A 23,428-nucleotide genomic window follows, 5' to 3' on the forward strand; every position below is an offset into this window, starting at 1 on the left:
TGGTCACCTCAGTCTGTCCACTGCTCTGCCCTGCCCCACCCTCTGCTGTTTCATCCTGCCCCCCTCTCTGTCCACTGCTCTGTTCTGCCTCCTGTCTGTTGCTCTGCACCATCCCTCCCCACTCTTTCCACTGCTCAGTCCCACTCTGCCCCCCCCCCCCACTCTCCGCCTATCCACCCCTGGCTCTATCCCATCCTGCCTCCATCTCTGTCCACTGTTCTGTCCTTCCCTGCCCCCCCATCTGTCATTTGGCGTTTCCCAACCCCTTATTCTTGGTGGGTCATCCTCCACTGTGGTTAGGCTAAGGTCAGGGGCATATTAAGAGAGGAGGGGGCCATTCTATGTTTCCAATTAGCAATGGTACCAGACAGGGCTGCCCCCTATCTCCCTTAATATTTGGCCTAGCAATAGAACCTTTAGCAGAACAAATTCGTACCTCTCTGCTTCTTCACAGTCCCCTTATTAGTGGGTCGCAACATAGGATTTGTCTCTTTGCAGACAACGTCCTGTTGTTTATTACACATCTGGAAACCTCTCTCCCAAATTTACAACAATTGCTCCATGATTATTCTACGGCCTCATATTATAAATTGAACACATTTAAATTAGAAGTTCTGGCCTTCAACGTTCCAACTCAGCTTCTACTCTCTCTTAAAACACACCATAACCATAATTAGCAGCCACTCTCTCTTCATTATTTGGGTATCTCTCTGTCGGTTAAAGAAGAAACCCTCCTTGAATATAATTATGGCACCCTGTTAAAGCAATTTATTGCTTTCACAAAAGATTGGATGAACTATGAGGTTTCCTGGATGGGCAGAATGGCGGCTGTCAAAATGTCACTCCTTCCCAAACTTTTATATTTATTTAGATCTATACCTCGGACCCTCCCCTCCTCCTGGTTAAATAGATTTCATGCAGTGCTGAATCAATTTATCTGGAGTAATAAGAAAGCCAGACTTGCTAAAAAATATCTCATGATGTCTAGATGATGAGGGGGTCTAGCCTACCCAAATCTAGCACTTTATCAGGTTGCGTGCTTGGTCGACCAGCTTAGTGATTGGTCGACAGTCCTCAACCCTAAACCTTGGGTTAGACTGGAGAATGATATGTTGGGTAAATTCCCACTCTGTGACTTAATATGGATCCCATCGAGTTCTAGAGTTTTATTTAAATCTATGTCCAAGGCAACACTGGCTTCCCTTAAAGCGTGGGATGGCCTATCTGCCCTCTTAAAGTTTAAGCCGCCCACTGTTTGCCTCTCTATCCGAGGTCTGTCATGTTTAAATCCGAACTTAGATTTGCTTCCTTGGCATTCCAACGGCATCCGCTCCCTCCGTGACTTATTTATAAATAATACTCTTATCTCTTTCACTCAACTTCAAGCTAGTTTCTCCATCCCCTCCAGAGGTTTCTATAAATTTCTTCAAATCAGACACTGGATTCAATCGTTTCCTACCCTGGTAGACTCAATTGGTACTATCCCCCCCCCATATTCTCTCCCGAGTATTCTCTCTTGAGTATTTTCGTCATCTCGCAAAGGGGGAATATCTTTTTGGTACACTCTCATATTGTCAGCAGGAGAACCGGATAAGTCACAACCCATTTTGAAATGGGAACAACATCTGAATATATGTTTAGACTCGTATGTATGGTCCCAAATATTTTTTTCTGTTTTTAAAATGTCTAGATGTATTTCACATTTTGAAATGTATATGAAAATGTTCTACCATGTATATTAGATACCTGACAGATTGCACAAAATATGGACTTCCCTATCTAGACTGTGTTGGGGTGCATGTGGCCAAATTGACGAGCTTTTACATGTTTTTTGGCATTGCCCAGTTATACACCCCCTTTGGTTGGAGATGGGGGATTTAATCCTGAAGTTTACCGGCCTACAGCTAACCCTATCCCCCTCTACTGCTCTCTTACATATATTTTATGATGACGTTCCAGTTCAACATAGATATTTTATAAGACACGCTTTTATTGCTACCAGAGCGGCTATTGCTTAGTTTTGGAAGCAGGATAAACCCCCTCCCCTTCTGTTGATTAAGACTCTAAACTGCCCTTATTCTTCTTCTTCTACTAATTCCCCAATTATAAAGTGGTTTAGCTGGCATCAGTTTATTGCGGAGGGCCCATGCCTTCCAGTATATGCACATTGATACTATATTTCTTTTTATGTATGTTTTGAATTGTCTATTACATGTTAAAAGTATTTTCTACCAATTGTGTATGTCATATACTGATTTTGACTTTTATTGTTTTCAATTACTGTTTTGATTTTTGAAGTGCCTATTGCCTGTACCCCCTAACACCCTCCCTTCCCCTGTGTTTTCTCTCCCTCTTTCTTTTCTGTATCCTTTTATTTTTTGGAAAAAAAAGAAAGAAAACCTCAATAAAAATTATTGTTTAAAAAAAAGAGAGGAGGGGGCCCATGTTCATTCCCGTCCGGGGCCCCCTCCTCTCTCCCTGGCGGCCGGCAGCGCACTGATGAAGCAGTAGACTCTGGGATCTAGTCTGTGCCCAGAGTCTACTGTGCATGCGCAGGGTGCCGCACCATTTTCCCTACTGCGCATGCATAAAACACAGAGAAAATGGCCACCGCTGCCATTTTCCAGGGGTTTTGTGTAGTGCTGCTACAGCCGACACTGGACTTCGTAGAGGTAATTATAACAAATATGTGTGCAGTGTGTGTGGTGTGGGCTCCCTGCGCACCCTGCACCCATTATAGATATGCCCCTGGCTAAGGTCTGTTCTGTTGCTCTAGCAGTGGGAGTCATTGTCGCATGCCCCCGCTCCCACTGTGCATGCCCCCGCTCCCACTGTGCATGCCCCCACTCCCACTGTGCATGCCCCCGCTCCCACTGTGCATGCATGTTTTAGACGGGACAGACCTTAGGTGATTATTATATAGATTGTTTCATACCTTAGTTTATGAGCACTCAACATTTTCTATCTCACTTTTGGATATAAATGCTGGCGGTTATGGCAGGATTGTCCACACTGAATTGATACCAAATACACTTTTTATCATTCTAATGCAGCCAATCAAATGATTTGAGAATATATAAACAGCAAACAAACCACCATGCAATGCAAACTAAGGGAATGCACCAAGCATGATAGTTATGTCTTTTTACTGCTCTGAAATACTGACAGTAAGTAGTGTTTTACATATACAGTAGTGCTATAGTACAGTACTTTACAAACACTTACTGTATCTATGCAAAAAGACCCAATTTCACTGATACACTACATCACCATGCCTGACCCACATTAAAAAACCTTGTTACTCTTCCGGAGTGGTTTACCTGATGTCCTGCACTATATCCTGACATTTGTAGATTTAAAAAATATCTATTTTGGAGGTGTGATCAGAGACAGACAAATTACACAATTATAATCTGTGATTTTTCTCAGAAGTTTTGCAATTAAATATTTTTTTAATGCTTCCACGTGTATTTGTTCTTCTCCCATACGCACACGCACACACACACCACTGATTGGATTATAATCATTGATGATCCACAGTACCATCCCAGGGATGGCTGCCACCCATATGGGATTGGCTTGGACTGTCCGGAATTTGGGAGATCTGTTCAGAGTCCGGAATGTCATCAATCTCAGCTCCTCTCCATACAGGGCCGGTGTGAGGCAGGCAGTATTAATAGTATGACTGGGCTCTATAAATCCTACTGTCTGACTCAGGCCCTCCCTTCACCAACCACAGGTGTGGCATCCCAACCCAGCTACTGTTGCTGCTGGTAGAGAGACAGACGCTTGTACAGTATTCTGGGGCACTGCTCCATCCCAGTGCTGCTGCAGTGGTTTTGCCCGCTGACTGCCACAATCAAAAGTTGCCTCCTATGAATGGACCCAGCAATGCTAATTAAAGTTAATGTGCACAATACAGAGAGGTGCTATGAGAGTGCAGAGACCATCTGTGTGTGCTCCTCCCTGTCACACTATACCTCCCCCCATCACCCTCTGCCTCTCCCCTGTCACCCACTGCCAACAAACCCATCTGTGGAGCCTCAGAGCAGCACTGCTGACATCAGACACTGGTGTGTTTAAAGGGGGCACAGATTATTATAATTTGAAGAAAAGGGGGCACAGATTATTATTTGACATTGGGATGCTGTCTGTATTGTTTTGCAGTCATGTGGCGCACTACAATGTGGCATATTATGAACTCTGAGTGTGGTCTAGAAACAACCATATTTTTGTTACACCACTGCTCCTATTTCAATTGGTCAAATTAGCAAATCATGTTGCATATGGCCAGGATAATGTAAACATGAGTTTTAGTCAATTGTAAGATATTTGGACATTCTCACTTAATGTTTTAATGGGCCAGCACTGTATAACAAAACGCATTAGGTTCATGCATGATATTTCACCAAGGCTGTAGATACTTCATAAATCCTATACAATACTTTATTTGCTTGCCAACTGTAGGTGTATTCCCTAACCACTCCCCTTTTGGGAGATACCAAAAGGAAGATGTGGTGGAATTGCATCATTGTGGCTCCACCCCTACTGCTTAATGCCTTGATTTGTGCCACTGACCAGTAGAGTGGGGAAGGGGGGCACGATGACACAATTCACCGTGAGGCAGGGCAACTTTCCTGACATTTCAGGAGAGCTGCCCGAAATTCGAGTATCTAATAAACATTCAGGAAGAGCAGGAAAGTGTGCTATGAACAGATCCTGGGTAATACCTGACAATAGCAGCTGAACAGATGAGGGCTGGCATTGATATAATGATGAGGTTTATAGATACGCAACTGATCATCAATGTCACTAGCCCATATAAATTTGATATACAGTACAGCACAAGCCACTACTAAGATTCAGGAAAGGGAAAAGCCACAATCAAAATAATACCACTTTTACACCTAAATTCCGGGTCTGATCCGAAGTTGCAACAGGGTTCCTATCTGGATCAGACCCGGAATTTAGCTGGCACCGACCCAGGATATTCCCGATTCGGCGCCGTTCACACTGGATTCGGGTCTGAATCTTTTCCGGTGTTGAAGTGGACGCTTGGAGAGGACGTCATCTCCAAGCGCCACTAAAGCCGGACCAATCGGCCGGCATGCGGCACGCTCCAGGTAATCGTGACCCAGAGCGCGCTGTTCACACTGCAGGGTTTCACGGGTTACTCCCGTGTTAAACCCTGTGCTAGTTACCTGGGTTGGATTGCCGGGCCACTCGACCCGGCAATCCAACCCTCTCCCCTTTTGCACCAAGGAGCTGCCCAGGTTAACCCTGCAATAACCCGGGTTTTAGCTCCGGTGTAAAATGGGTATAATTCTGCAGATGATCACTAACCATTATAGCTGAATTGCAGAGTATTCCTTCCCATAAATGGCCAATGATTATTTACATAGAGATGCTATAGTTCTTTTCCAAATTGACACCTGTAACATGGTTCAAAATGCTCTATTCCCGAACTTCCACTTCAATTAGTATCGCAGTTACCCGTACCAAATTATTATTATTATTATTATTATTAGTATTAATAATAATAATATTAATTACTATGATATTGAAATGTAATGCCTAGCTAGCATAGCAATCCCCTCAAAAAATATCTTAGCTGATCTAATAGAACAGCTCTCCTTAAACTACTCTTATTTTGTTAATGTGTAATTTGTAATGTGCATCCCGCTGTTCTGTTTTCATGCCAATAAATTCCAGATAAAAAACTTTAACCATAAAATATGTGCTGGATCTCAGCTTGTTTCTCATTTCTAATTAAAACATTCTGTGACATGAGCAGCTTAAAATGATTAACTCGTCTGCAGTTACAAATCCAAATAAGCGGCACCTGTAAAGCATTTATTCCTAAAGGTACAAACAACTGTTTAAGAAGGATCATGCTGGCAAAACAGCTGCCTACATGCTGGAGAGGAAACAAGGTAATATTTTTCCGCAAACACCAGCTTTGTGTTTTTAGGGGTTGTTTTTTTCTGTCATTTTTTTCTTCTAGCAGCCCCGTCTCATTAAGTGGCAAAAAGGCTTAAATGCTTTGTTGATAAATGATGATAATTCCTGATTGCGGCAGTTATGGATAGTACCACTCATTTGCAATGCAGCTCTTTGAATTTGTTTAATTACAATTTGAAACAAGGCATAGAAGATTAATTAACCCACCTGGCTTGCTGGCACGTAGTCCTGGTTTGGCTCTGACATACTCATGTACATGGTATCGTTGTCAAACTGCAATATAAAATAACAGTTAAATGCTTAGTAATATATATTATTATTAGTCTGACGAAAAAATCCCTACTTATGAGATGATGCGCTCACATAAAGAGTTATTCTTCAGGTTGTGTTATTGTACTTTACTGTGACATTCATTGAACTGGCATGTCAGTGATTTGCGGTAATTAGTGCAGTAGTAATTATACCAAGCAAGCAATAAATGAATGGCTTCCTTTCATCCTCAATCTGTTACCAAACAAAATGGATCAGTGTGTGTACCAAGTATAGATATTGCCGCTGGTTCTAATGAAGTGCTAAATAAATTGCATAGTTTCTCATGGGAGAAGGCAAATAGATTAGTTACAAAATGCATAATGATGTATTCCAATGTCTTATCTTATTAAAACAATGTATTTCTTAATACTGATTTGTAAATCAAATAAATAAGAGTGTCAGGCAGTATTACAGCAAGGGAAGTGGACATCTATTTAGACTGCTCCACTATTAATCCATGATACAGGTCTTGTTCTAATAGAAACAGGAATAAAATGACAGATTGTTTGCTTATATAAAACAGCTGAATCGACAGCCACCTTCACTATAATAATTCAGTGTGAGAAGAAAAATAAGCATTATAGATGCAAAACATCTTTATGAAACAAGTTTAGAGTATGTTGCTAACATTAGTTGAAAATGATATTTATGTACAGGTAATGTTTGCTATACCATGCTACAAACTATATCTAATGCTAGGCATACACGGCCAGATAAAATGTCTGTCAGACCGACAGACATTTTATCTGGCCGGCTGCCAGCCTCAGATGTCCGCGGCATACATTGTGAGATTTCTCTCACAGTGTATCAGCCCGACATCCACACTCCTTCCCCGGGGGAGAAGACATTTCCCTGTTCCTTCCATAGGAAGGGACACAGGAAATGTCTGTCTGTCGGCCGCGGCTGGGCATACACTGCCCGATGTGGCCGACAGTTTACCAGTAAATATCGCATCGGACGGGCATGCTGGACAATCCGGCATGCCCGACCGAGCAATATTTAACCCTCGGTCACCCCCTACACGCTACAATTATCGGGGCGATTCGCCGATATCAGGCGTATCGTTCCGATAATTGTAGCATGTAGGGGGTGATCGAGTTGTATATTGGTGAGCTGCCTTTCGGTGCTGGAAAGCTCCATTGGCTAATAAAGTCAAAAACAAAGACTTATATTCATTTAAATTCGATTTACATTGCAGAATGTGCCATAATCGATACACCGACCAGAGTAAGGGGTTCTCCTTTAGTTCCTGGTCTATCTCTGCATCATAGCAATGAAGAAAGGTCATTAAATTACCGTTGGAGAGGAATTGGGAATCTAACGCTGTATTTGTATAAGTATTATTACTTGAGAGCCAATCCCGCAAATGTCTCATCATTGTCGCTTGGTTGTATAATTGGATCTGGGGAAAGTTAATGCCCCCATTAGCTTTATGTTGCTGGAGTTTTCTCATTGCTATTCTTGGCCTCTTTCATTTCCAAATAAATCTGTGGAATAGACCATTCATTTTTATCAGGTCAACATGACTTATCAATAATGGTAGGGACTGCATTAAATATAGGAGACGTGGGAAGGATGACATTTTAATCAAGTTCGCTCTGCCTAGATAAGAAAGGGTCGTAGGATTCCATCCTCTAGTTCGCTTGAGATGGTTGAAATGCCTCCCTTATGTCTAACCTATATATTTCCGAGGGATATTTGGGTAGCTTAATGCCCAAATATGTAAAGTGGGATTTTGCCCAATTAAGCGGAAGTTCCCGATTCCAAATTGGCCTTGTTACCCCAGGCCCAATATACTTGCCTATTGACTTTGAGAAGTTGACTTCAAATCCTGAAACACTTCCAAAGTCTCGCAAGAGGTCAAGGATTTTGGGAAGGAAATTTTTGGGGTTACTTATATATAGCAATATATCATCCGTAAATGCAGATATTTTAACCTCCAAATTACCTATTTTGATTCCTTTAAACGTAGTTGAATCTTGTAGAAGGCAAAGTAAAGGGTCAATGGATAGATTAAAAAGAAGCGGCGATAGTGGGCAACCCTGTCTTGTACCTCATTGCATAGTCAAATGTTCACCTTTTAGGCCATTAACTAGAAGAGATTTCCCCACTTATAGTAAGATTGCTTTGTATAGTCCAGGCATTGTTGTGCCTGTGACGTGAGGAAGGAATCAAGTCTCTGTCTATCTTTGAGATGAAACTCTAGACCTGCGTCAGAAGGTGATTCTACATAATTATGAAAAATTTGTGAGGCAACCTCTTGAAGGGATTTATATTTGGAAGCACTCTCTCTTTTTAATTTAGCAATGTATGACTATATGGCCTCTCATGACTGCCTTCGATGCCTCCCAGAACAGGATTGGGTTGTCCCAGTGTTCGATATTATCGTCCAAATAATTGGACCAGGAATGTGCTAAATATTTGCGGAAATCTTCAGATTTGGATAAGTAATCTGGGAAGCGCCAAAAGTGGCCAGGAGCACAGACAGAGTCACAATACAACTCCAGTGTCACTGGAACATGGTCTGAAATGATGATGTCACCCAGGGCTACTCCTTTGAGTTGGGTGAGCAAGGAGTTGGCCATAAGGAGGTAATCAATTCTAGATAAAGAATCATGGGCTCTAGAAATATGAGTAAAAGAGTGATCTGTCTGATTTAATAAGTGCCACGGGTCACTTAACTGCAGAGTCTCTTTGAATTCCTGTATGTATTTCCAGCACGGGGAGGATAGTCTAGAAGCGGGTGGCAATTTGTCCAGCATCTACAGTGTTGAAGTCCCCACCCACCACCAGAGAATAAGAAGATCTACAAGCCAACACCTGCAAAAGTGAATGTAGAAAATCTCCCGTATTGTTGTTAGGGGCATATAGGTTAACTAGAGTGCATTTTGTCCCTTCAATATCCACATCTATAATTATATATCTGCCTTCTGGGTCTACAACTTTATTTAGAATATATTTTAAGCTTCTGTGGAAGAGAACAGTCACTCCCCTAGACTTTGAGGTATATGAGACTGATAGACATTCCGCTATCCAAGATGCACGTAGCGTGGTGTTATCGCCCTCTCTCCAGTGCGTCTCCTGAAGAATCGTCACTGCTGGGTGCTTTCTCCGTATATGAGTAAGCATCTTTTTCCTCTTGAGAGGGCTGTTTAAGCCATCCACGTTCTATGATAATAATGATATGTGGGCCCTGAATATCTCCACTTCTTAAAACCTGTACTTTAGTAAATATAGCCCCCAGTTTCTCTGTGAAACCCACTGCAGCCCTTTCAAAAACTTTTCTCAATGTGTCAAACATGTGTGTACCACTTTGGCATCCAGGATTGCCAAGAGGTTGGAGGTGGGTACAAAATACATGGGCCCGAGCCTACCATGGAGATGTAATCATGCCCTCAAGATGGCATGGCCACCAGGGCCACCATCAGGAGGGGACCGCCAGGCCTTGAGTCCCAGGCCCAGAGAGAGCTGAAAGAGAGGGGGCACCGGACACAGCGGTGCTGCCTCGGAAGCCAGGTAGAATTGATATACATCGCCGGTGGCATGTATGGTGCCAGCCGCGAGCTAGCCAGAGCTCTTGGAACGGCTGCTCTTGATTGGCTGCCAGTCTGCGAGCTGTGATTGGCTCACGACCGGCACTATATTTGAAATGCCGCCGCTTGTGCAGCACTACTGCCAGAGCCACCTGGGCCCCATCTCTCTCTGCTCTCTCTCTTCAAATGCAGTCGGCTGCGATTCTGGTGGACTGGCTGCGCTGGCGCCGCAAGCTGAAGAAAGTCTACAGGTACACTACCAATACTATATCATAATCCCTGACTTAGCCATGTGCTCCCCCCCAGGCCAGCCAGCCATCCCTGCCCTGTCTACCCCATTCCAGCCATTCATCCCTGCCCAGTACTTTCCCCCCTTAGTCCAGCCAGCCTGCCCTGTCTCCCTCCTAGTCCTGCCAGCCATCCCTGCCATGTCCCCCCCAGTCCACTCAGCCTTCTATGGCATGTGCCTTCCCCCCCCAGTCCAGCCAGCCTTCTCTGACAATTGCTTCTCCCATCCCAGCTATTTCAATGTACTTTTTTATAATCTGGATCTGGCTTTTTTGGTGTATTTTATGCAGTCTGTCTTTTTCAATGTATTATGTGCTTCTGGCTTTTCACATACTGTGTATATGTATATATATATATATATATATATATATATTGTGACACAGTCAGATTAGGAGGTCCCTCTCCTGGGTAGGGGACTCCTTCCTTACACACACACACAGCAGCAGGGAAGCAGCACACCAGTCTGGATGCGAGTACAAGCTGGTCAGCGCCATTCTTTATTGTACAAATGTCAGAAATAACATAAAGAAAACATAAACATAAATCCTAGCCCTGTCGGGGCACTAACTTCACAGATGGTTCCCTCACTACCAGAAACTGGCAGGGCCTAATGCCCTCACCAGCAACAAAGGCACAGCACAACACTCAGTTAGGTTTTCAAGTGTCTCTGAGCAAACTCCCTGTCTGCTCTCCCAGGTGAGACACTCAGCCCTAAACACACTAGGCTTATATTGGCCACTCTCAGGTGGAAACCCTAACAAGCCTGTTACCAGGCTGCGAGAACCAAAACCTGGAGTGGCCGTGGGTGGAGCCCTCCCTCTCCTCTCACCCACAACCCCCAGGTCCCAAACCAGCTTTTCAAAAAGCCGAGACTCAAGCCTGCTACACAGCAGACTTTCTCCTGGGGGTTTAGAACACATAAGACAGGAATCTGGGACAAATGTAACTGCCACAGACCACTTTACCAGTGATTATATCACATATCCCCCCCCTTTGTTTCGACCTGTGGGGCGGAACAACTGAAGCCCCCAAACAATGAACGCGTGACAACGCGTCTGCATTTGCCAGCTGGCTTCCTGGCCTGTGTTCCACTGCAAATTTAAAAGTTTGTAACACCAAGAACCATCTCGTAATTCTCGCATTACTGTCCTTATTTTTGGACATCCAATTCAAAGGGGCATGGTCAGTGATCAATTTAAACTTTCTTCCAACCAAGTAGTACCTGAGAGCCTCTAACGCCCATTTTATGGCCAACGCCTCCTTCTCCACTGTGGCATAGTTTCTCTCATGTACATTCAACTTTCTGCTAAGATAGAAAATAGGGTGTTCCTCACCCTGCTTGTTCTGGGACAGGACCGCTCCTATACCTACTTCTGATGCATCGGTTTGTACTATGAATTCCCTTTCAAAATTAGGAGTCATCAGGACTGGTTGGGAACACAACGCTACTTTCAACTCCTGAAAAGCTTTCTCTGCCTCAGGACTCCATTCTACCATGACTTTTGTTTGCCTTTGGTCAGGTCAGTCAGTGGGACTGCCATGGTGGCAAAGTTGGGAATAAACCTCCTGTAGTACCCCGTAATTCCCAAGAAGGCTCTCACCTGCTTCTTATTCAGAGGCCGTGGCCAGTTTTGAATGGCATCAACTTTATTGAGCTGAGGCTTTATCAGGCCTCTGCCAATGGTGTATCCCAGATATTTTACTTCCTCCATGCCTAGACAACACTTTTTTGGGTTGGCTGTCAAACCTGCCTTATAGATGGAGTCCAACACTGCTTGTACCCTGGGTAAGTGAGACTGCCAATCAGGACTATGAATGACCACGTCATCCAGATAAGCAGCCGCATACCATCTATGGGGCCTTAGAATCCTGTCCATCATTCTTTGGAAGGTAGCAGGTGCCCCATGTAGCCCGAAGGGCAACATCTTGTACTGAAATAAGTCCTCTGGCGCTGAAAAAGCTGTCTTTTGTTTGGCGCTCTCGGGTAACGGAACTTGCCAATACCCTTTGGTTAGGTCAAGAGTGGTTAAATACCTTGCCGTCCCTAGTCTCTCAATCAGCTCATCCACTCTTAGCATCGGGTAGGCATCGAATTTTTAAACACTGTTCAACTTTCGGAAGTCATTGCAGAAACGCACACTCCCGTCGGGCTTTGGAATCAACACAATGGGACTTGACCATTCACTATGTGATTCTTCAATAACCCCTAACTCTAGCATATTTTTAATTTCTTTCGACACCGATTCTCTTTGTGCTTCTGGTAACCTATAGGGCTTTAGATTAACTTTAACCCCTGGGTCAGTGATGATGTCATGTTTAATGACCGAGGTTTTCCCAGGTACGTCAGAGAACAGCACCCTATTTCTAATCAGAAACTCCTTGACCTCTTGTTGTTGAATTGCCGACAGGGTTTTTGCCACTGTCACTTCGGGAACTAAGGGCCCTGGATTTACTGGAGGGGCTCGGTCGGCCGACCGTACTATTCTATCTTTCCAGGGCTTTAACAGATTTATATGGTATATCTGTTCCGGCTTTCTTTTCCCCGGCTGGTAAACTTTGTAATTGACCTGCCCCACTCTTTCTAAGATTTCAAAGGGCCCTTGCCATTTAGCCAAAAGTTTATTTTCCACAGTGGGAACCAATACTAACACTCTGTCCCCAGGAGCAAAGCTGCGTAACCGAGCATTGCGGTTGTATACCCTCTGCTGTGCCTGTTGAGCCTGTTCCAGGTGCTCTCTCACTATCGGCACTACCGCAGCAATTCTCTCCTGCATTTCAGAAACATACTCAATCACCGTTTTGTAAGGACTAGACTGCCCCTCCCATGTCTCTTTGGCAATGTCTAGTAACCCCCTTGGGTGTCTCCCATACAACAAGTCGAAGGGTGAAAACCCGGTGGAGGACTGGGGAACTTCTCTTATTGCCAACAATAAATACGGCAATAAGTAATCCCAATCTCTACCATCCTTGTCGACCACTTTCCTAAGCATGTGTTTTAACGTCTTGTTAAACCTCTCGACCAGCCCATCGGTTTGGGGGTGATAAACCGAAGTTCTTAACTGTTCAATTTTGAACAGGCGGCATAACTCTTTCATGACTTTTGACATAAACGGTGTACCCTGGTCAGTTAGTATCTCCTTGGGTATACCCAGCCTGCTAAAGACATGAACTAGCTCTCTGGCAATGGTCTTGGTTGACGTATTGTGCCACGGGATCGCTTCCGAGTACCTGGTAGCGTAATCCATTATGACCAGAATATACTGGTGTCCCCTGGCAGACTTCATGAAGGGTCCAACCAAATCCATCGCTATTCTTTCAAACGGCACCTCTATAATAGGCAATGGAACTAGTGGACCCTTAAAATGTGGCCTGGGAGCATGATACTGACACTCAGGGCAGGATGCGCAAAAGTCAGACACCTCTTTATGAAGCCCGGGCCAGAAAAACCTCTGCATTATTCGCTCAGTGGTTTTCTCTACCCCTAGATGGCCTGCCGTTATATGACCATGGGCCAGATCCAACACTGTTCTTCTGTAGGCTTTGGGAACTATTAGTTGTTCCACAACTTCTTCCCCCTTCTTATTCACCTGATATAACAAATCCTGACACATTGACATGTGGGGATAGGACAAAGGACTATCAGGGTCTACGGGTTTACCATCAACTACTTTTACATTCTCCCTGGCTTTTACCAAAGTAGGGTCATTCAACTGCTCCACGGCAAAGACCTCTCTTCTGACCTCTAAATCAGGCAGACGATCACCTGGCCCAACAACACTTCCCACCTCAATGGGAGGCACATCAGTTGGCGGGCCACCGTCACGCTCTGCATTCTCTAGTTCGCCAATCATAGTAGAAAAAGGGAATAACTCTGACTCAGAAGAAACTCCCTCCTCCACTACATCGACAACCTTCTCAAATGGATCGGGGTTGTTCACTTCTGGAACAAAACGGCTTTCACACAACTTCCAGAAGTGAGCAAAGTCTCTCCCCAATATTGCATCGTACATCAGACCATGCACCAAACCCACAGAAACTATAGCAGAACCACATGATGTCTCGATGTTCACCTCAGCAGTAACATAATATCGAGTATCCCCATGTATGCAGGTCACACCAACAGTTTTCCCCTTACGCCTCAAGTGGTTCACCAGCTCAGCTTTTATAAGTGTCACCAAGCTACCAGAGTCTAACAGTGCCTCTACTCGGTTGCCATCTACAGTGAGTACACACATGTGCTTATCAGTCTCAGCCTGCCGGTCAGCCGTACAGGCTGTCTGTGCAAAGAAAGACCCCCTGCGGAAGACATGAGCAGTATCACATTGCATAGGTTCAGTTGTAAGTGAACAATTAGCGGCAATATGGCCGAAGCCACCACATCGGAAACACTGAGTCATATTAATGTCTAGTCGTTTACGGGGCAAGAACCGTCCTGGCCTGGCAGGCCTGTCTCCAGGTTCTACACCCTCAGTCTTAGGTACACTCCACCGCCCAGCACCCTTCTCCCCTGGAACATCACGACCCTTTCCACGATCTGTGGTCCCGTCAGCGTCTCGGGCTGTAGCCATTTTGAGGACAGATGGACGAGGTCATGCATCTGTGAACGTGGAGGCTTGTCCATATGGAACTCCCAGCGGTGGACCCGTTGGGCACGAACAAAGGTGGTGACTCCCAAGCGAGTTAGGATCTCCTGTTTTAGTTTTTTATAGTCCTTGGCATCAGCCAGGCATAAGTCGAAATAGGCCTTTTGTGGCTCCCCAGACAAAAAAGGTGCCACCAGACTTGCCCACTGCTCCTTGGGCCAACTCTCCCTTTCGGCCATTCTTTCAAATGCGGTGAGGTAGGCCTCCACATCATCGCTCAAAGTCATCTTTTGGAGGAAGTGACTGGCTCGTATAGAGTGAGTGGTGGTGGGAGGACCAGTGGTAACATCTCTGGGCTAGGCGACCAGGTGCTGTACCACCTCTTTTATGGCCTGGCTGTTTTCCGCTAAGGCCCGGCTGTTTTCCGCTAAGGCCTGGGGGGTTTCCTCGACGGCGACCTGTTGTTGCCTCTGGGCTGTCTCCAAGGCCAACAGTTGCACCCTGGTGGATTCCTGCTGAGCCCAGGTAGCTTCCTGCTGAAGTTTGTTTGTCTCCTGCTGAGCTGCTGTAGCTTGGAGCAAGGCCTTAATAATGTCCTCCATTTTGTCCTGGGGTGTAGGTTGGAAGCTGAACCTTGCCTCTCTGAGCATTGGCTGACGCCTCCTCTATGGGACTCCAAGGACACAGTGTTATTTCCACACTCACAAATTGGGTGTCTGTCCCTTTAATTTTTAAACAAAAAGTTTTCCTCTCGCTGCAACTTCAGTGTGTGTGGGTGCTCGCATTCTCCACCATATTGTGACACAGTCAGATTAGGAGGTCCCTCTCCTGGGTAGGGGACTCCTTCCTTACACACACACACACAGCAGCAGGGAAGCAGCACACCAGTCTGGATGCGAGTACAAGCTGGTTGGCGCCAGTCTTTATTGTACAAATGTCAGAAATAACATAAAGAAAACATAAACATAAATCCTAGCCCTGTCGGGGCACTAACTTCACAGGTGGTTCCCTCACTACCAGAACCTGGCAGGGCCTAATGCCCTCACCAGCAACAAAGGCACAGCACAACACTCAGTTAGGTTTTCAAGTGTCTCTGAGCAAACTCCCTGTCTGCTCTCCCAGGTGAGACACTCAGCCCTCAACACACTAGGCTTATATTGGCCACTCTCAGGTGGAAACCCTAACAAGCCTGTTACCAGGCTGTGAGAACCAAAACCTGGAGTGGCCGTGGGTGGAGCCCTCCCTCTCCTCTCACCCACAACCCCCAGGTCCCAAACCGGCTTTTCAAAAAGCCGAGACTCAAGCCTGCTACACTGCAGACTTTCTCCTGGGGGTTTAGAACACATAAGACAGGAATCTGGGACAAATGTACCTGCCACAGACCACTTTACCAGTGATCCTATCACAATATATATATATATATATATATATATATATATATATATATATTAGGGATGTACAGGCTCGGATATGTTCGGGTTTGCACGTGGAGTTCGGATTTTTCCCTCCAAAAAAACGGAACTCAGAAAGAGGCAAAACGTCATCTTACATGGACGAACATCATCATTCCTGGACTTTTGGCCAGGCAAGATGATGTTCGTCCATGTAAGATGACGTTTTGCCTCTTTCTGAGTTCCGTTTTTTTGGAGGGAAAAATCCGAACTCCACGTGCAAACTCGAACCTATCCGAGCCTGCACATCCCTAATATATATATATATTATATTATATTATAGAGAGAGAGAAATCAAAATTGCTTTACAGCTTTTTAAATTGGCTTTTTAAACAAATTGGTGTACCGCCCCCTGTTGTAGCTCCACCCACCTCTGCCATGCACCCCCTTCCCCTTCCCAGGGGGGGAGCCCTGCCTACTTTGTCAGTCCCGGGCTCCATCATTCCTGATGGCAGCCCTGGTGGCCACATCCCCTTTGGTGGCATAAAGATTCTGCAGAGAGCACCCAGTATTCACAATGAGACATGGCCACACCCAATGCCTGGCACACACCCCGTTCAGTGGTCTAACAGATATATTTTAAGTCAATACCCACTGTTAGCATGTCTGTGTTTATCTGCTAGCCAAGAAGTAGGAAAAATTGATAGCACTTTGCACTTTCATACTGTATATGTGACAAAAGTGATCATAAGTTAATATGCTCAGTGACTGGGGCAAAAGGCCAGATCAGTGTGTGTTGGCAGCTGTACACAAATTTAAGTTTCTTACATTGTATAGAGGGCACTTGTTTTGGACATGAAGAAGCCCCAGAATTCACTTTATTTCAGAAATAATATTCGCATACTTGCCAATTTCTGAATTTCAGGGGTAAATCCTTTTTCATTTCTGAGAGATCAAGGAACCTTCCTGGATCCTGCCCAATTCTCCAATGAAGTGGGCGGATGCAAGGCTTGATGCAATTTGCAGAAAATTTGGGTCATCATACCCTGCACTCTGTGGAGTGATGGTGTCAGGATGCGGCCTGGGATTGGCCTTTACTCACCGCTGAACTGGTGTCTTTAGGCTTGGAGGTGTTCAGACGCCAGTTGTAGTGATGAGTTATGGCTGAGTATTCTCCCCGGGGACCTTCTAGAGCTTCCATGCGTGCGTCCTGGTTCCCATGGTAGCGGGCATGGGCGCAGCCATGTTAGTTCATCTCACCTGATCAGTCTCCTCCAATGGCAGCCCTGCGGTCTCTCAGCTGATCTCACGATCCAATGACCAGCCGCCTATGGGTATTTAGGTTCTACTCCTGCAACAGGAAGTTGCTGATCACCATCACTGTATGACTGCACCTAGTCATTTCCAGAGTCTGTATAGCTCTCCTCTGTGTTCCTGGCTTCCTGTTATCTCCTGTGACTTCCGTGTATTCACTACTTGTGTTTCAATACTAGTTCATCCCCGCACCTCCTCAAGTAGCAACTTTGTGTACTTTGTTCCTGTGTTTCAATACAAGTTCGTCCTGCATCTCTGGTGCATCTCAAGTAGCCAATTTGTGTACTTAGTTCCTGTGTCTCAGTACAAGTTCATCCTTGCACATCCAGTACATTCCCGAAGCATCTTTGTGGACTAAGTACCTGTGTCTCAGTATAAATTCATCCCTGCACATCCAGTACTTTTCCGGAGCATCTTTGTGTAGTCAGTTCCTGTGTCTCAGTACAAGTTCATTCCTCAGTGCTATTTCTAGTGTTCCTTGTGTTAGTTATTTTCCCATTATATTATTTTGGTCTTCTGTCACTCCCAGGTACCTGTCCAGAGGGTCGCGACCTGCTCACTTGGTGCGGCGAAAACCAAATCCCAATTGGAGGGGTCACTGGAGAAAACCACCAAGTGAGTTAGACTTCGCGCCTCTGGACAGGTCTAGCCAAACCTGGGTTTGGGCGCAATTAGAAGACTTAGTCTGTCACCCCCGTCATTGGTCTACAATTATCCTAACCCCCCCCAGTTCTTAACCTCAACAGAGGTATTCTTAGTGCCCGGTTGTGACAGATGGGCCATGATGATGGACACTATGTGAGGCCATTATGATGCCACACCCCTGCACTAGCTATTTGGACCACCACTGCCCCTTCTTGTATCTCTAAGACGGGAGATTGAAATGGCGACAAGTATGTTTCCATTTTGTGATTTATATGTTTCAATTACTGTAGGATGTTACTTTAAAGTTAATTTTGCTAATCCAAGTAGACTTCAAATGCAAGGAAATTATAATTATTACAGAGCAAAACAAATTTATTCAGTAAATGACTCAGTTTAGTATATGCTATATTGGTAACCAAATACATAAAGTGAAGTCTGTTATCACATTGTTGCTAAATTTATTTTTCTATAAGTGCAATGCTTGAGGTCCAAAGTTATTATTTGATCCCTTGTATTGCAGTTTTTAAAGTGACTATACATGCCATCAACTCAAACACCATTGTGTATATAAACGACTGCAGCCTTGTGTGTGAGAATGAAGTATACACACACACTTTCTCACAATTTCTTGTCATCTCTATCCTCAATCAACCTTTCTTAACAAAGAAATACGGCTTAGGGGTCTCAATTGCATCCCCAGTGGATATCTGTCAAGTTTCTTCTCTACCTTTGTTCACCGAAACAAATCACAGATTTGCTAGAGAAGTGACAAACATGAAATAGAGCTCTTCTAGCCTTCATCGTGCTTAGTCACTATTGTAACAGAAAGCCTGGGAAAATGCACAGGGCTTTGTGTTATCCATACACAGTACCAAGAGATGTAAAAACTGATGCTTGAAGTGGTGACATCTTTATAGAAAATGTTCTGCCCGAGGTAGTGCTATCGTACTGGCAGTACGATCATATCACTTATTTTACTGTGTCCATCTGCTTAAGTATTATTTGCCACTACACCTGCCAGGAGCCATCAGCAAACATCCTTTTACTTTGTAGTATTAATAGAAGATTAAAGGATCCCTGTTTGTAGCTGTATGATTGTGGTAGAGGCAAAGCTATTTACTATCCATGATTTTACATCATTATTATTATTATTAACAGTTTCTTATATAGCGCAGCATATTCCGTTGCGCTTTACAATTGTGTATAAAGCCTATATTCAAAGCTAATAATTCTATATTATAATTCACCATTTACACTATTGATAATTCAAAAAGTTTGTGCTGTTTGATTTTACTTCTTTCATTTGTGCCATTTGTTTGACTAAGGTGCAAATGATTTGTGTATATAAAGTGTGCTCTGTATTGATTTTATGTAGAAAAAGTGTGTGTCTTACTCATTGTTAAAGTATTGTTTTTGTAAAGGTGGCCACACACATGGCGATCTGCACACGATCAGCCGATGTGTATGATTTGTGTACGATTTCCCTTGAAACTCTCCCCAGCAGCTCTGCACACAATCTCTACACGATCTGCACACAATTTGGTGTCCAATCTTCAAACGATCTCTCCTGCATCCAGACTTTCACAGTGCATCGTGTCCTAGATTGTCAGATCTGCCCTACTGCACAGCAGATCTGAAGATGCGATGTGCGACCAGCGGGGACATGCATTGCATCGTAATCGTGAGTGGGGAATCACGATTTACTGAGGATTTGGCCATATTTTATACAATATGTCATTCCAATGTGTCGGAATCGGCCAGATCGGGTAAAATATCGCTATGTGTGTGGCCAGCTTAAGAATGTTGATAGTTATCCATTTTCTGGAGTTTGTTGGAGAAATTTCCAGTTTCATAGGCTATGCCAGAGGTTCCCAAATGTGGTTTTCAAGGCTCCCCAATAGTTCCGGTTGTAGAGATAACTTGCTGTTGAGGGAATGAGGTTTCAGTTCTTCTTGTATATGATCTTGCAGATGGCGGGGAAAAAAGGAGAAAAATAAACAAGAAAAAATATATAGTGTAGTAGTTTATGAAAAAAGTCTTTCAAACAGCACAGAAAGATGAGATTCTTCTCCTAAAGGTAAATAGTACAGATGGTCGTACTGCACTCACGTTCAAAACGGCGTACCCCAACTTACCTTTATGGGCATATCTACACGTGATAAGTGTAAGTTGGGGTACGTCTGTCGTTTTACTGTATAACATTGCATGGGTGAGGCCCTGTATTAGACTGCTTTCACATTGGTGACAGGATCTTCTGGCTAAAAAGATACTCTTATATGAGGAATCCACTACCCTTGAAGATGAGTGCAGTACGACCATCTGTACTATTTACCTTTAGGAGAAGAATGTGCTGTTTGAAAGACTTTTTTCATAAACTACTGCACTATATATTGTTTCTTGTTTATTTTTCTCCTTTTTTTCCCGCCATCTGCAAGATCATATACAAGAAGAACTGAAACCTCATTCCCTCAACAGCAAGTTAACATCACAGTAATGTATTAGTATCTTGTTGAAATTTGTGGTTATATAGGGTGCGCAGAGTTTGTAGTTGCCCATTTTTATGTATATCTCTAAAACCTGAACTGTTGGGGAACCTTGAAGACTGCATTCGGGAACCTCTGGGCTATGCACTAATGCACAGTTTGACATTCACCCATGGTTTATTGCACATCCCTATGCACACCAAATAGTGAATCTATATAATATATTCTCTAAAGTCTGTCCCATCTTCAACATGCATGTCATCCAACGGCTCCCACTGCTAGGGAGATGAGACAGATCTAGCCAGAAACAAAGAGGGCCAACTGAGAATGGGGTAAGTACCGGGCCCACCGAGAATGGGGTAAATATGGGAGTGGAAAGGAGCATGTGAGGGGGCGGCGGGGGTGATGCGGTTGGACAGAGCAGCAGTGACAGGGGTGGAGCAGGACAGAGCAGCAGTCAGAGAAGGGGGTGGACCATTTGATAGAGATAGATGGGGTGGGGTCGGACAGAGCAGGGGTGGGATGGCGTTGAATGGGGGACAGATAGAGGTGACTCGGCATATGCTGGGTTCCTTCACTACTATAGTTTAATCAGACTTAAACAATGAGTTACTAATCATTATGAGGAATGTATTGTTTGTGCCCAACATGACATGAATGAAACTTGCAAACTGGCAATATGTTCTTTGTAGTGAGTAATGTGGATCAGTATTTACACAGCTAATGCGAGCGGCCAGGATGATGGTCGCGATGGTCAAGACCATCGTGACCATCGGGCTTGCGACGAGACCCTTGTGGAAGGGTCTCATGGCCGCAAGCCCCAGAGAGCTTTCGGCTCAAACAGAGCTGAAAGCTCTCCCACTGACATCACTTGTGATGTCAGTGGGGCCGCCCCCAGACGGTAGGCATTCTCATGGGAACGCCTCCGTCTGGGCAGCCACCCCCATGGCCCGCCCACCAAAGGGGGTGTGCTGTCACTCAACAACGACAGCACGCCCACTTTGGTGCGAGACCCAGAGCGACGGATTGCCCCTCGCTATCCGGGTCTCGCGCATGCGCACGACGGAGCCGGCTCCATCGTGCGCATGCGCTCTGGGCCACCATCGACCCGGTTGCGAGCACTTGCGACCGGGTCTGAATCAGTCCCTTAGCCCTTCGCCATCTGTCCACACTGCTCCTTGGTCACGTCCCCCTCATCCACCCCATGTTCTTTCTGTTTCTGATAACCTCCTGTCCGTGTGCTGGATGATAAGGAGGTGATGGTGTGGTGAGCGCCTGGTTGCTGAGGGTTTGGATCTGCGCAAGCACCACTAGGTATGTCTAGTGTGGGATCCGGTGGGTGCTAATGTCCTAGTGACAGGATGGGATGATGGAGATAGGACAGCAGCAGGGCAGGAGGTGTGTAATGGCACTGGTACAGGCTATGTGACATGGTGATAACACTGCTGCTGGCTGCTATGTCTGAAACATGTCTGTATGTTGGGGTCATGTCAGCCAGCATCATGTATACAGAGAGGGGCACTGTAAAGGCTCTGATGCTGTATGGGAATATGGGAGGCTAGTAATATATATTGGTGTCTATGTAGTCTGTGCCTGCTTCTGCCTGCTGTAATGTAATTTCTGCCCCCACACCTTAGAAGACTCATGTATATGCTTGTCCCCTTGCCAGGTTATACATCATATAATTTTCTTCATACATCTGATGGTATCTATATACCTATATTACCATGTACTATTACCATATATAGTCTCACCCGCTGCAATGCATATTATGTGGTGCACCTGGATCCTTCTCTTTCGATACCCGTCCAGCTCCACCTCTTGACTCCCACAATGTGTTGGGAGATAAGTCATGACATCTCCCACAGTGAAGTGCGAGGAACCATGGGATGCAAATTGTGCAGTAAACCATCTGTGCAGCCCTAGGAGCTGCAACCCACCCGCAGCCAGGCTGCTACCAACACTTTTGGGAACATGACAAACTACATAGCCACCCCCAGCAGCTGCCACCTTGCTGTCCACACAGTGCGGCTGAGAGCCTGGGGCAGCCCAGCATCTCCGTGAGTGCTGGGCATGCACCAAAAGTGATTCAAATGGAGGCATTCCAATAGTTTGCACACCTAATGTCCATATTTTCTTGAAATTGGGGGAGGGTGCCAATGCTCTTTCTGGCCAAGGGCATAAATTGTTTAATTACAGCTCTGCTAGTGCACATGCATAAACTTGGATTCATCTACGTGCACAAAGAACCCTGCATCTGGTGGGAGGAGCCAAGTAAGGGTGGAGGGATCTGGTTACTAATAAGCTTATTTAATTAAGCTGTACAGTCTCTGCCAACATAGAATTAATTAGGTCTTCAATTTATTCCCCAGCTGTCAACTGCGTGCCCCCCCCCTTCCCATATCCTGTTGCCCTAATGGCCATCAGGCACTGGATTAACATATCTATGGTAAGAAAATTCCTGATTGTAAAATGGAATCAGTAGTAGAAGTTTAAAAAGAGGGGGTCTTCGGTGGCATAGAATCAGGCTTATGATTATATATACAAGCAACTCACAAACAATTACATACCTTTTTTTTTCTAAGCAGAGCAGTGGATGAGACTCCCCCCCCCCCCACCCACAGGTGGGTGGGACTGTGGGACAGTGGGCCTGATTCAGAGCCGGACTGTATTTGCAGACGGTCATTCCAAAAAAGGGGCCGGCTATTTAAATTGAGCGCTCGCTCTTTGCGGTTTGTTGACGCCTCTATGTCTGAGCGAGCGAACGAAAATTTTGTACAGACGCCCCTTTTCCGTTCGCATCACACGTCATCTCCGGTATTTATTAGATTAATCGGGTACATCAAAAGGCATCTGAACTGCTCGCAGTGCTTGTGGTAGGTTTTTCTAACCGATATCACTGCGAGCAGTTCAGGCTA

At 44.9% G+C, this 23,428-nt stretch overlaps 1 protein-coding gene across 2 annotated transcripts in view; it reads right to left on the bottom strand.

The window, feature by feature from the left end:
- Positions 1-23,428, bottom strand: part of TOX (thymocyte selection associated high mobility group box) — a 321,921-nt gene that overhangs the window by 141,162 nt on the left and 157,331 nt on the right. For both annotated transcript variants that reach the window (XM_088469351.1, XM_088469352.1), the window contains exon 2: positions 6,169-6,234. In XM_088469351.1, coding sequence (XP_088325477.1) covers positions 6,169-6,234 — 66 coding nt within the window. The remainder of the gene's footprint in view (positions 1-6,168; positions 6,235-23,428) is intronic.

The sequence above is a fragment of the Taudactylus pleione genome, unplaced genomic scaffold (genome assembly GCF_031769625.1).
Source record: "Taudactylus pleione unplaced genomic scaffold, aTauple2 ptg000090l, whole genome shotgun sequence".
Classification (NCBI taxonomy): Eukaryota; Metazoa; Chordata; class Amphibia; order Anura; family Myobatrachidae; genus Taudactylus; species Taudactylus pleione.